The following is a 13,263-nucleotide window of genomic DNA, read 5'->3' as shown; positions in this document are numbered from 1 at the left end:
TTCAGATCTATGTACTACATTTACATTTATGTGCTTTTAGTTCCTGTGTTTACGTTGGTGCCCTCTCCATCTTATCAGCTCCTATCTACAGCTCAAACATGCTCTGCCCACAATGCAACACCTGGGCACAGTAGCAGCCAAATATAAACCAGCAGCCCCAATGTTTGTGTGTGTGTGTGGTTGTGTTTGTGTGTGTGTGTGTGTGTGTGGTTGTGTGTGTGTGTGGTTGTGTGTGTGTGTGTGTTAGCGCTAACTCATTGTGTAGTCCAGTGATGGATTCCAACTGTTCTTTCTTCACTTTTAGATCTACCGTCACTGGTGTAGGATTACCGTAACATATTAAAACACAAGTAAGAATTATTTTATTGAGAAATGAAGAGGCGTAAGGCCAATAGCTATTTGTACACTAGATTTTCTCCCTCTGACTAACTAAAACAGACAGTTTTCAAATACAACAACAAAAAAGGACAGTGTTCCACAGCCAAATTATAATTTGAAATACATGCACGCAACACATTTGTATTACCCCATTGAAATGCATGATTTAGGAGGTGAAAGTTTGAGTCAGGTACACATTTCTCAGGTTAGGATACGTCACTTTAGTTCAGTCTAGTTTGGAGGACATTCACTCCTGCTATGAAAGCTTAGTGTTGATACAGTGGATCTAAAAACATGTTATTGCTATCCAACTTTAAATGCTTATAAATATTTCCACTTGCATCTTATTACTTAGGCAAAATACTTACAAATAATTATTCCAAGCCACAGTACCCAACAGCAACCCATGTACCATGTCCCTGACTCTGTCACATCAATGAAAAAAGGAAAGCTGTGTAGGGGGGGAAACAGGAAGTCTTCATTAGAAGCGTATACGTAATATTCCCAAGAGCCCCAGTCCCAAGCGTGTATAACCCGTAATGTTGTTTATGTTCACTTGGTTGAAAAAAAGATTGCTTTATGTTGTTAAGAGAAGATGCTGATGATGATAAAAACAGCTTCTACACAGCAGTTCCAGAGGTCCATTATTTAAATGTTCACCAGTAGTCCAGAACCACCACATTCCATCACTCAATTGTTCCCAAAGGAACTTGGTAGAATACATTCTAAAATCAACCACAACAACACTACTTACTGGCCCCCGTTGCTCTCCTGCTGAACTCTGTATGTGTGTTTCACTCAGAACAGAAAGCCTCATTGGATACCTCACTGATGAGAGCTGCGTTAGAAGGACTCTCCACCAGGCGATGTAAGGTCAGGGGTTAAGAGTTAAAGGGTCATGGTGGAGGGGAGAAGGAGGAAGTAACAGGAAGTGAAGAAGAGAGAGCAGCAGCGAGCCTCGGTGTACACATAGGACAAACTTGTTCTTCAATATAGAGCAGTGAGCCTAAGGACAGACAGGAGACTAGATTCCCCTGGTAGCTGCAGGAGCTTCTAGGTTGTAAAGGAGAGACAGGAGGCTAGGGGTTCCTCCTGGTAGCTGAAAATGCCACCTGTTACTCCAGAAGATCCTAGAGACACACAGAGAACAAACAGCATTCCTATGTAAGTGGACCTTTAATAGGAAGGACTAGAGAAAACACAGAGGCAAAGGAAAGTCACAACCAATTCTTCACCAAGGGATTGAGGCAAATTGTATATTTATAATAAGTGCGGAGGCCATACAAAAGAAACGTTTGTGTGTTTGTACCATTACCTCGTCTGAATCGTGTAAGCCGGTCTTGTTGCTAGCCCGAGTGTGGTTGCTGTCTAATGGCTCGTCGACTCCGTCTCCCTGGGCCTCAGCATGCTGCTGTAGGACAGAGTACCTGTGTACCAGGAACCTGGAGGAGCCAATCAAAACAGCCCGAGCCACTTATAACCTTTTCACACATCATTGTGCCGACCAGAACCAAACGGTGCTGGCTCAGATATTTTTTTAAAAATTCACTGTGCCCGTCTCTGATCTTAAACAACAACAACAACAACAGTATAGCTTGATTTGCTATGTACCGATCTTAAAACAACAGTATAGCTTGATTTGCTATGTACCGATCTTAAAACAACAGTATAGCTTGATTTGCTATGTACCGATCTTAAAACAACAGTATAGCTTGATTTGCTATGTACCGATCTTAAAACAACAGTATAGCTTGATTTGCTATGTACCGATCTTAAAACAACAGTATAGCTTGATTTGCTATGTACCGATCTTAAAACAACAGTATAGCTTGATTTGCTATGTACCGATCTTAAAACAACAGTATAGCTTGATTTGCTATGTATCGATCTTAAAACAACAGTATAGCTTGATTTGCTATGTATCGATCTTAAAACGACAGTTGCTGTACTGACCTTCCACCGCAGACGTACTTCTTGACAAAGAGGAACCCGGCCACGACACTGAGCAGGACAATGATCAGAACCGTCACTACGATGGCCGCTGAGCTGGACAGATGGCCGCCCGTCTTTAGGAGGGGAGAGATACAGAGAGAGTACAAGGACAACTCTTCCATCGTTGTCATGCAGTATACATAGAGAGAGAGAGACTTCCAGAAATGGGAAAGCATGTGTTACCATGACTACTGACAGCCGTGCAGCAGGATTAAGGTCATGTGGTTATGATGGTTACTGAGGTTTACACTGTTTTGAAGATGAAATCCCAATCAATCTTTCTGTCAGTCTCTTGGGTTAAAATGTTTTAAGTGATTCCACGTTCAAACTGCCCTTGTTATACGTAAGTTGTCAAATTCAATAAATGTTACGCAAGGATTCCTTCCATTGTTTTTTTGACATTCTAGAACAGGACCAGTGAGAACCAGTGAAAACCAGTGTGGACCACTGAAGACCAGTGAAAACCAGTGTGGACCACTGAAGACCAGTGAGAACCAGTGAAAACCAGTGTGGACCACTGAAGACCAGTGAGAACCAGTGAAAACCAGTGTGGACCACTGAAGACCAGTGAGAACCAGTGAAAACCAGTGTGGACCACTGAAGACCAGTGAGAACCAGTGAAGACCACTGAAGACCAGTGAGAACCAGTGAAAACCAGTGTGGACCACTGAAGACCAGTGGGAACCAGTGAGAACCAGTGAAAACCAGTGACGTGGTCATCTCTACTCACCAGTAGTTCCTGAGGTCCCAGTAGGTCATTGACACACCTCTTACTGAGGTCGATCTCTTTTCTTTCCGGCTGTGTTCCTCCCTCACACTTATCCCCAGGGATCTTCCTATAGCTGTGGACCAAGACGACATGGTTAGTGGTCAGTCATGGTCACAAAGAAAGGATCTTAATTAAATCAAATTGTATTGGTCACATACACATAGTTAGCAGATGTCATTGGTCACATACACATAGTTAGCAGATGTTATTGTAGCAAAATGCTTGTGCTTAAATATATATAAAAGTTTTTAAAAAATATATATATATTTTTTTTTACTTTTCCATCGTTGTCATGCCGTATGCACAGAGAGAAACTTCCAGAAATAGGAACCCATGTGCTACCATGACTATTGACAGTTGTGCAGCACGATCAGGTGGTTCCACACTCTGATAAGTCACCTTGTCTGAGACCTGTAGACTTGTGTTAGCTCCTCAAGCTAATTCCTAGACTTTAGCACAGTGGGCTAACACAGTCTTGTGATACACAGCGCAGGAGATCCAGGTTGGACAACAGATGACTAAAGCCTTACCCTCTGGTCTGCAGCAGCTCCTTCTTGCCTTGCAGACAGAACTCCAGAACGTGGCCCTTCAGGTCCGGCTGCTCCACACACTCGGAGCTGTTCTCTTTACGATAGTACCCAAAGTCACTGCAGGATGGCAGCGTGGAGCAGGTTGGACAGGGACAGCAGGCAGACAGCACAGTTAGTGGTGTTGAGAACAATTACTATTCTTCTGCCACTGGTAAACTGTCTGGAGCTAGGGTGACCACCACTATGTACAGTAGCTAGGGTGACCACCACTATGTACAGTAGCTAGGGTGACCACCACTATGTACAGTAGCTAGGGTGACCACCACTATGTACAGTAGCTAGGGTGACCACCACTATGTACAGTAGCTAGGGTGACCACCACAATGTACAGTAGCTAGGGTGACCACCACTATGTACAGTAGCTAGAGTGACCACCACAGTGTACAGTAGCTAGGGTGACCACCACAGTGTACAGTAGCTAGGGTGACCACCACAGTGTACAGTAGCTAGGGTGACCGCCAGTGTACAGTAGCTAGGGTGACCACCACTATGTACTGTAGCTAGGGTGAACACCACTATGTACTGTAGCTAGGGTGACCACCACAATGTACTGTAGCTAGGGTGACCACCACAGTGTACAGTAGCTAGGGTGACCGCCACAGTGTACAGTAGCTAGGGTGACCGCCACTATGTACAGTAGCTAGGGTGAACGCCACAGTGTACTGTAGCTAGGGTGACCACCACTATGTACAGTAGCTAGGGTGACCACCACTATGTACTGTAGCTAGGGTGACCACCACTAGGGTGCCACTGTAGCTAGGGTGACCGCCACTATGTACTGTAGCTAGGGTGACCGCCAGTGTACAGTAGCTAGGGTGACCGCCACAGTGTACAGTAGCTAGGGTGACCGCCACAGTGTACAGTAGCTAGGGTGACCGCCACCACTGACCGCCACAGTGTACTGTAGCTAGGGTGACCGCCACAGTGTACAGTAGCTAGGGTGACCGCCACAGTGTACAGTAGCTAGGGTGGCAGTGAGCTAGGGTGACCACCACAGTGTACAGTAGCTAGGGTGACCGCCACAGTGTACAGTAGCTAGGGTGACCGTGTACAGTAGCTAGGGTGACCGCTACAGTGTACAGTAGCTAGGGTGACCGCCACAGTGTACAGTAGCTAGGGTGACCGCCAGTGTACAACAGTAGCTAGGGTGACCGCCACTATGTACTGATGTACAGTAGCTAGGGTGACCGCCACTATGTACAGTAGCTAGGGTGACCGCCACTATGTACAGTAGCTAGGGTGACCGCCACTAGTGTACAGTAGTAGCAGTAGCTAGGGTGACCGCCACAGTGTACAGTAGCTACAGTAGGGTGACCACCACAGTGTACTGTAGCTAGGGTGACCACCACAGTGTACTGTAGCTAGGGTGACCACCACAGTGTACTGTAGCTAGGGTGACCGCCACAGTGTACTGTAGCTAGGGTGACCGCCACAGTGTACAGTAGCTAGGGTGACCGCCACAGTGTACAGTAGCTAGGGTGACCGCCACAGTGTACAGTAGCTAGGGTGACCACCACAGTGTACAGTAGCTAGGGTGACCGCCACAGTGTACTGTAGCTAGGGTGACCGCCACAGTGTACTGTAGCTAGGGTGACCGCCACAGTGTACTGCAGTTAGGGTGACCGTCACAGTGTACAGTAGCTAGGGTGACCACCACTATGTACTGTAGCTAGGGCGACCGCCACAGTTTACTGTAGCTAGGGCGACCACCACAGTTTACTGTAGCTAGGGTGACCACCACAGTGTACTGTAGCTAGGGTGACCACCACAGTGTACAGTAGCTAGGGTGACCACCACAGTGTACTGTAGCTAGGGTGACCACCACAGTGTACAGTAGCTAGGGTGACCACCACAGTGTACAGTAGCTAGGGTGACCACCACAGTGTACTGGAGCTGACTGAAACATATGCAGCAAACGGTAAAGTTCGCCCGACTTTAAATACCATTGTGGTTACGTTCCCATCTCCATAGCGCCACACCAGAATGCATGCCCAATACAACGGCTTGATCTCAGGCAGTATACTAGCGTGGCCAAGGGAACAGAGTCACGAGGACTCGACCTCTCTCACCACAGAAAGTCGTCCAGGGTGCAGAGACAAGGGGCGGGTTGCTTGTCGACCTCGTAGTCCCGTCCGTTCAAGCAGACAGAGGCCTTCCTCAGACGCAGGAACTTCTCCTTGTAACCCAGCATACAGCCGTCGTTAGGGTCGCTGATGTCATCAGAGTGCGCCAGCCACTGCACGTAGTCTTGGTCCTCACCTGAGAAACAGACATGAGTTTGCACGAGGCTTTAGTTCAGTGGGTTATAATGCCCGTCTAGGTACTCGGTGTTATAATGCATGTCTGAGTACTCAGTGTTATAACTTGTCTGGGTACTCAGTGTTATAATGCATGTCTGGGTACTGGGTACAGTGTTATAATGAATGTTGGGTACTGGGTACTCAGTGTTATAATGCATGTCTGGGTACTGGGTTCAGTGTTATAATGCCCGTCTGGTGTTATAATGCATGTCTGGGTACTGGGTACTCAGTGTTATAATGAAGTACCAGTGTTATAATGCTGCATGTCTGGGTACCCAGTTATAAGCCATCTATTACAGTGTTATAATGCAGCTGGGTTTTTTCCCTGGGTACTCAGTGTGCTGGGTACTCAGTGTTATAATGCATGTCTGGGTACTCAGTGTTATAATGAATGTCTGGGTACTCAGTGTTATAATGAATGTCTGGGTACTCAGTGTTATAATGAATGTCTGGGTACTCAGTGTTATAATGAATGTCTGGGTACTCAGTGTTATAATGAATGTCTGGGTACTGGGTACTCAGTGTTATAATGCATGTCTGGGTACTCAGTGTTATAATGAATGTCTGGGTACTGGGTACTCAGTGTTATAATGCATGTCTGGGTACTCAGTGTTATAATGAATGTCTGGGTACTCAGTGTTATAATGCACGTCTGGGTACTCAGTGTTATAATGCATGTCTGGGTACTCAGTGTTATAATGCACGTCTGGGTACTCAGTGTTATAATGCACGTCTGGGTACTCAGTGTTATAATGCACGTCTGGGTACTCAGTGTTATAATGCATGTCTGGGTACTGGGTACTCAGTGTTATAATGCCCGTCTAGGTACTGGGTACTCAGTGTTATAATGCCCGTCTGGGTACTCAGTGTTATAATGCATGTCTGGGTACTCAGTGTTATAATGAATGTCTAGGTACTGGGTACTCAGTGTTATAATGCATGTCTGTATCACATCATTAGCCTACAGTAGCTGTATCCCATGGTTATTACTTGTACTCAGTGTTATCACAGTCTGGGTACTCAGTGAGCAGCTCAGTGTTATAATGAATGTCTGGGTACTCAGTCGTTATAATGGTCTGGGTACTGTTATAACCCACTGGGTACTGATGTCTGTAGCAGTTATAATGAAGACTGGGTCAGTGTTATAATGCATGTCTGTATCACATCATTAGCCTACAGTAGCTGTATCCCATGGTATTACTTGTACTCACAGTCTCTCGTGAGCAGCTCTCTGAAGTCGATGGTGACTGATACCCAGTACTGACTGAGCAGAGAGTCTCTGTAGCCCCAGACACTGACGTTCATAGACCTCGCCCCCGGCTCCGACGCTAGCCCTGTGAAGTGGATGGGATCGCTGGTGAACTGGTGAACGTGCCAGCACTGGCCCTCGTCAGTGGAAAACCTGACAGGAAAGAACACATTACTGTATATCAGCGGAATGAGGTGTTTTATTGTACGTTTAAGTGGTTTCTTTCTTTCTTGGCCTCTACATTCTAGCCTGGGTACCAGTTTTGTCTTACAGCCGAATAGTCCGAGACTGGGATCCAGGCTTCCTGCGTCGCCCGTCTGAAACGACACCCCGATCTATTCCCTATTCAGTACACAACTTTTGATCAGAGCCCTTCTTATGGACACACAGACGTACTTGATGTCTTTGATGGGCTGAGCAGAGTGCTCCACGGCCACCAGGAGTCCACCAGAGTCCAGGATGGCATAGTGGTGAGGTCCCTCCAGGGCCTGTAGCCAGGTGTAACCTCCATCATCTGACACGAACACGTCAGGCTTCATCACTCCCTGAGAGGTTAGGGGTCAGAGGGGAGAGTTAGAGGTCAAAATTAAGGTGTAACCTCCATCATCTGGGCGTCAGGCTTCAGAGATGGCATCGCCCACACTCCCTGAGAGGTTAGGGGGGTAACCTCCATCTCAGACGGGCTTCATCACAGAGATGGCATCGCCCACACTCCCTTAGTTAAGGGGTCAAAATTAAATAGACAGTAAGGTGTAGCCTCTGTCATCTGATAGTTTAACTATTTATTAAGTTACTGTATATTCTTCAAGAATCCATTTTCTATTCAGTATATCATTCATTTAAAAATTATTATTATTATTATTATTTTTTTAATGGATGCACCAATCCGTTTAGAGAACAGATGGACCTTCTGAACCATTTGACCTATCAGGAAGAAGAAGAAACCTCACAGCCCTATCCATAACACACTGCACGGCATATCCTCTTCAATCATAATCACAGTCACTTAGTGGTGCGATATTGACTACATTTTGCATGTCCCCATTTGCATGCCAGCAGGGTGTGGTCCATCAAGGTGATGGACTGACACAGGTGTATGTGTGTTTACAGCACACAATCAGCTTCAACTCTGTCAATGTAACATCAGCTCTAAACTATCCAGACCAGGAGGAGAACTCCGTCCATTCAGGCGTGTTCCTTTTATCTCAGAATGTAGATAATGCAGACCTGGGTACCATCCTGGGTACCATCCTGTCTCATGGGTTCTTCCCCAGATCTGTGCCTCGGTACCATCCTGTCTCATGGGTTCTTCCCCAGATCTGTGCCTCGGTACCATCCTGTCTCATGGGTTCTTCCCCAGATCTGTGTCTCGGTACCATCCTGTCTCATGGGTTCTTCCCCAGATCTGTGCCTCGGTACCATCCTGTCTCATGGGTTCTTCAGATCTGTGGGTTCTTCTTCCCCAGATCTGTGCCTCGGTACCATCCTGGGTTCTTCCCCTCATCATCCTGGGTTCTTCCCCAGATCTGTGCCTCGGTACCATCCTGTCTCATGGGTTCTTCCCCAGATCTGTGCCTCGGTACCATCCTGTCTCATGGGTTCTTCCCCAGATCTGTGCCTCGGTACCATCCTGTCTCATGGGTTCTTCCCCAGATCTGTGCCTCGGTACCATCCTGTCTCATGGGTTCTTCCCCAGATCTGTGCCTCGGTACCATCCTGTCTCATCATGGGTTCTTCCCCAGATCTGTGCCTCGGTACCATCCTGTCTCATGGGTTCTTCCCCAGATCTGTGTCTCGGTACCATCCTGTCTCATGGGTTCTTCCCCAGATCTGTGCCTCGATACCATCCTGTCTCAGAACTCTATGGACAATTCCTTCGACCTCATGGCCTGGTTTTTTCTCTGACATGCACTGTCAACTGTGGGACCTTATATAGACAGGTGGGTGCCTTTCCTTTCATGTCCAATCAATTGAATTGAAAACAGATGGACTCTAATCAAGTTGTAGAAACATCTCAAGGATGATCAATGGAAACAGGATGCACCTGAGGTACAATTTCTAGTCTCATAGCAAATGGTCAAAATTAATTATGTGAATAAGGTATTTCTGTTTTTTGATTTGTAATATATTTGCAAACATGTCTAAAAACCTGTTTTCACTTTGTCATTATGGGGTATTGTGATGTCATTACGGGGTATTGTGATGTCATTACGGGGTATCGTGATGTCATTACGGGGTATCGTGATGTCATTACGGGGTATTGTGATGTCATTACGGGGTTATTGTGATGTCATTACGGGGTATCGTGATGTCATTACGGGGTATTGTGATGTCATTACGGGGTATTGTGATGTCATTACGGGGTATTGTGATGTCATTACGGAGTATTGTGATGTCATTATGGGGTTATTGTGTGTAGATTGCTGAGGATTTGTATTTATTTAATCCATTTTAGAATAAGGCTGTAACGTTAAAAAACAAAAAGTGGAAAAAGTCTCAGGGCCTAAATACTTTGCGAAGGCACTGTATGTCTTTTAGATTACGGGAGAAGGCCACAGATCAGTGGCTGAGTCTAGACATGAACCACGAGTGTCAACGCTGGACCAGCCTCCGGCACAATCACAACTGCCTGTCCTTTTTGCTTAGTCAAATTGAAATAGTCATGGACAGGTTAATGAGGATGGTGTGTGTGTGTGTGTGTGTGAGTGATTTACCGTGCGCCATGATGAGTCCTACAGCGTTTGGTTCACTGAGAGGCAGCATGGGGACGTTCAGCTTCATAGCCGTGCTGTAAGCTGCGTGGATGTGGAGACTGCACTTGTCGGGGTCTTTGGCTGTGGAGTCACACTTGGTGTTGGCAGGCTTCTGCAGGGGCACCCATTCCCCTCCCTGGTCGAAGGACACCACGGACTGCACCGAGCCGTCTGGAGGAGAAATAAATAAAGACAACGACGAGGTTATTCTGAGAGACATATAGATGTAATCCAGCGTTTCTCCATGTTTGGCTCTTCCTATAGACATGCAGCTGAACTCACACTGAACAGCTAATGAAAGTCATTGATCCTCGGCCTCATAACTGTTACGGCGGAACACACCGTGGTCTGACAAAACAGGCGTCTGGGACACAGTCACGCACCAATGCCTTTGGAACTCCCTTTACCATCTCAGGCCTGCTCTACCTGTTGGGGGATTCAAAGCAGGTGTGTGTGTGTGTGTGTGTGTGTGTGTGTGTGTGTGTGTGTGGTCCCTACCCTCTGCCAGTATGCTGGTGATGAAGACCCCTCGTAGAGAGGTAACGTTGGTGAAGTCGGTGTCTCCCCCTGTGGTGGTGTAGAGGTGACGCTCCAGAGACTTAGAGTACACCGTACCCCTGTCGTCTGACACGTAGATGCTGCCGTAGCCCGTGTCTGGGAACATAAGATATGGAGATAAGAGGAAGGGAGTAACAGGGGAGGAGGACAGTAACAGGGGAGAAGAAGAGGACAGTAACAGGGGAGAAGAAGAGGACAGTAACAGGGGAGGAGAGGAGGACAGTAACAGGGGAGGAGAGGAGGACAGTAACGGGAGGAGAGGAGGACAGTAACAGGGGAGGAGAGGAGGACAGTAACAGGGGAGGAGAGGAGGACAGTAACAGGGGAGGAGAGGAGGACAGTAACAGGGGAGGAGAGGAGGACAGTAACAGGGGAGGAGAGGAGGACAGTAACAGGGGAGGAGAGGAGGACAGTATCAGGGTAAAGGGAGGAGGACAGTAACAGGAAAGGAAGGAGAGGGAGGACAGTAACAGGGAAGGAGGAGGACAGTAACAGGGAAGGAGGAGGACAGTAACAGGGGGAGGAGAGGAGGACAGTAACAGGGGAGGAGAGGACAGTAACAGGGGAGGGAGGACAGTAACAGGAGGACAGTAACAGGGAGAGAGGAGGACAGTAACAGGGGAGGAGAGGAGGACAGTAACAGGGACAGAGGAGAGAGGAGGACAGTAACAGGGGAGGAGAGGAGGACAGTAACAGGGAAGGAGAGGACAGTAACAGGGGAGGAGAGGAGGACAGTAACAGGGGAGGAGAGGAGGACAGTAACAGGGGAGGAGAGGAGGACAGTAACAGGGGAGGAGAGGAGGACAGTAACAGGGGAGGAGAGGAGGACAGTAACAGGGGAGGAGAGGAGGACAGTATCAGGGAAGGAGAGGAGGACAGTATCAGGGAAGGAGAGGAGGACAGTAACAGGGGAGGAGAGGAGGACAGTAACAGGGAAGGAGAGGAGGACAGTAACAGGGGAGGAGAGGAGGACAGTAACAGGGGAGGAGAGGAGGACAGTAACAGGGGAGGAGAGGAGGACAGGAAAGGAGGAACAGGGGAGGAGAGGATGACAGTAACAGGGGAGGAGAGGATGACAGGTCCAGGGAAGGAGAGGAGGACAGGAAAGGAGGAACAGGGGAGGAGAGGAACAGGGGAGGAGAGGATGACAGTAACAGGGAAGGAGAGGAGGACAGTAACAGGGGAGGAGAGGATGACAGGAAAGGAGGAACAGGGGAGGAGAGGATGACAGGTCCAGGGGAGGAGAGGAGGAGAGGATGACAGGTACAGGGGAGGAGAGGAACAGGGGAGGAGAGGAGGAGAGGATGACAGTAACAGGGGAGGAGAGGATGACAGTAACAGGAGAGGAGAGGATGACAGTAACAGGAGAGGAGAGGATGACAGGTCCAGGGGAGGAGAGGATGACAGGTCCAGGGGAGGAGAGGAACAGGGGAGGAGAGGATGACAGTAACAGGGGAGGAGAGGATGACAGTAACAGGGGAGGAGAGGATGACAGTAACAGGGGAGGAGAGGATGACAGTAACAGGAGAGGAGAGGATGACAGGAACAGGGGAGGAGAGGATGACAGGTCCAGGGGAGGAGAGGAACAGGGGAGGAGAGGAGGAGAGGATGACAGTAACAGGAGAGGAGAGGATGACAGGTCCAGGGGATGAGAGGATGACAGGTCCAGGGGAGGAGGGGAACAGGGGAGGAGAGGAGAGGAATGGAGACTAAAACAGTGCCTCTGTCATCTGACACCAGACGGTGCCAAAGCCAGCGTCCAGGGACATAAAGGATTAGGTCACTGTATTAGGTCACTGCGACAACTGTATTAGAATATATAAACAATGGAGAAAAGGAGAGGAAGAGAGGAGACATGGCAAGTGTCTGGAGACAATGAAACAATTTGAAACTAAAGGAGAACTTTTTAAGAGAAAGTTGTTCCATGTAGTGAACCTGTTATTCGATGTATTTGTACGGGCTAAAAGCAATAAGGCCCTCCAACATTTTTTTAAATGAATAAACACAATACCAGTCAAGAGTTTGAACACACCTACTCATTAAAGGGGTGTCCTTCATTTGTACTATTATTTACATTGTTACATCATGCAGTAATTTTTAAAAAGTGTTAAACAAATCTAAATCTATTTTATATTTGAGATTCTTCAAAGGAGCCACACGTTGCCTTGATGACAGCTTTGCACACTCTTGGCATTCTCTCAACCAGCTTCATGAGGTAGTCACCTGGAATGCATTTCAATAAACAGGTGTGCATTGTTAAAAGTTCATTTGTGGAATTTCTTTCCTTCATAACACGTTTGAGCCAATCAGTTGTGTTGTGACAAGGTAGGGGTGGTGTACAGAAGATAGCCCTATTTGGTAAAAGACCAAGTCCATATTATGGCAAGAACAGCTCAAATAAGCAAAGAGAAACTTTAAGATATGAAGGTCAGTCAATGTGGAAAATTTCTTGAACTTCGAAAGTTTCTTCAAGTACAGTCGCAAAAGCCATCAAGAGCTATGATGAAACTGGCTCCCATGAGGACCGCCACGGGAAAGGAGTTACCAGCCTCAGAAATGGCAAGGGTTTTTCATTTATTTTTACTATTTTCTACAATGTAGACATCTGGGTTCGCGCCCCCCCTTGGGCTATACTCGGCCTGGTCTCAGGATGGTAAGTTGGTGGTTGAAGACA

The 13,263-nt window shown here is 47.4% G+C and overlaps 1 protein-coding gene across 2 annotated transcripts in view; it reads right to left on the bottom strand.

The window, feature by feature from the left end:
• Positions 1-339: 339 nt before the first annotated feature.
• The window catches only part of LOC118373560 (sortilin-like), a 38,368-nt gene continuing 25,444 nt past the window's right edge, over positions 340-13,263 (bottom strand). The window contains exons 10-20 of one of the 2 annotated variants that reach the window (XM_052481447.1): positions 10,530-10,685; positions 9,993-10,202; positions 7,971-7,993; positions 7,675-7,820; positions 7,241-7,431; positions 5,799-5,988; positions 3,670-3,786; positions 3,101-3,212; positions 2,332-2,444; positions 1,694-1,820; positions 340-1,508 (exon numbers count right to left, since the gene is read on the bottom strand). In XM_052481447.1, the coding sequence (XP_052337407.1) occupies positions 1,494-1,508; positions 1,694-1,820; positions 2,332-2,444; positions 3,101-3,212; positions 3,670-3,786; positions 5,799-5,988; positions 7,241-7,431; positions 7,675-7,820; positions 7,971-7,993; positions 9,993-10,202; positions 10,530-10,685 (1,400 nt within the window). In that variant the 3' untranslated portion in view covers positions 340-1,493. Of the gene's footprint in view, positions 1,509-1,693; positions 1,821-2,331; positions 2,445-3,100; positions 3,213-3,669; positions 3,787-5,798; positions 5,989-7,240; positions 7,432-7,674; positions 7,821-7,901; positions 7,925-7,970; positions 7,994-9,992; positions 10,203-10,529; positions 10,686-13,263 lie in introns of both variants that reach the window. The other variant, XM_052481448.1, reaches the window with a different exon arrangement.

The sequence above is a fragment of the Oncorhynchus keta genome, chromosome 27 (genome assembly GCF_023373465.1).
Source record: "Oncorhynchus keta strain PuntledgeMale-10-30-2019 chromosome 27, Oket_V2, whole genome shotgun sequence".
NCBI classification, from domain to species: Eukaryota; Metazoa; Chordata; class Actinopteri; order Salmoniformes; family Salmonidae; genus Oncorhynchus; species Oncorhynchus keta.
Note: the sequence above shows the minus strand (reverse complement) of the source record. Positions and strands in the feature narration are given on the sequence as shown.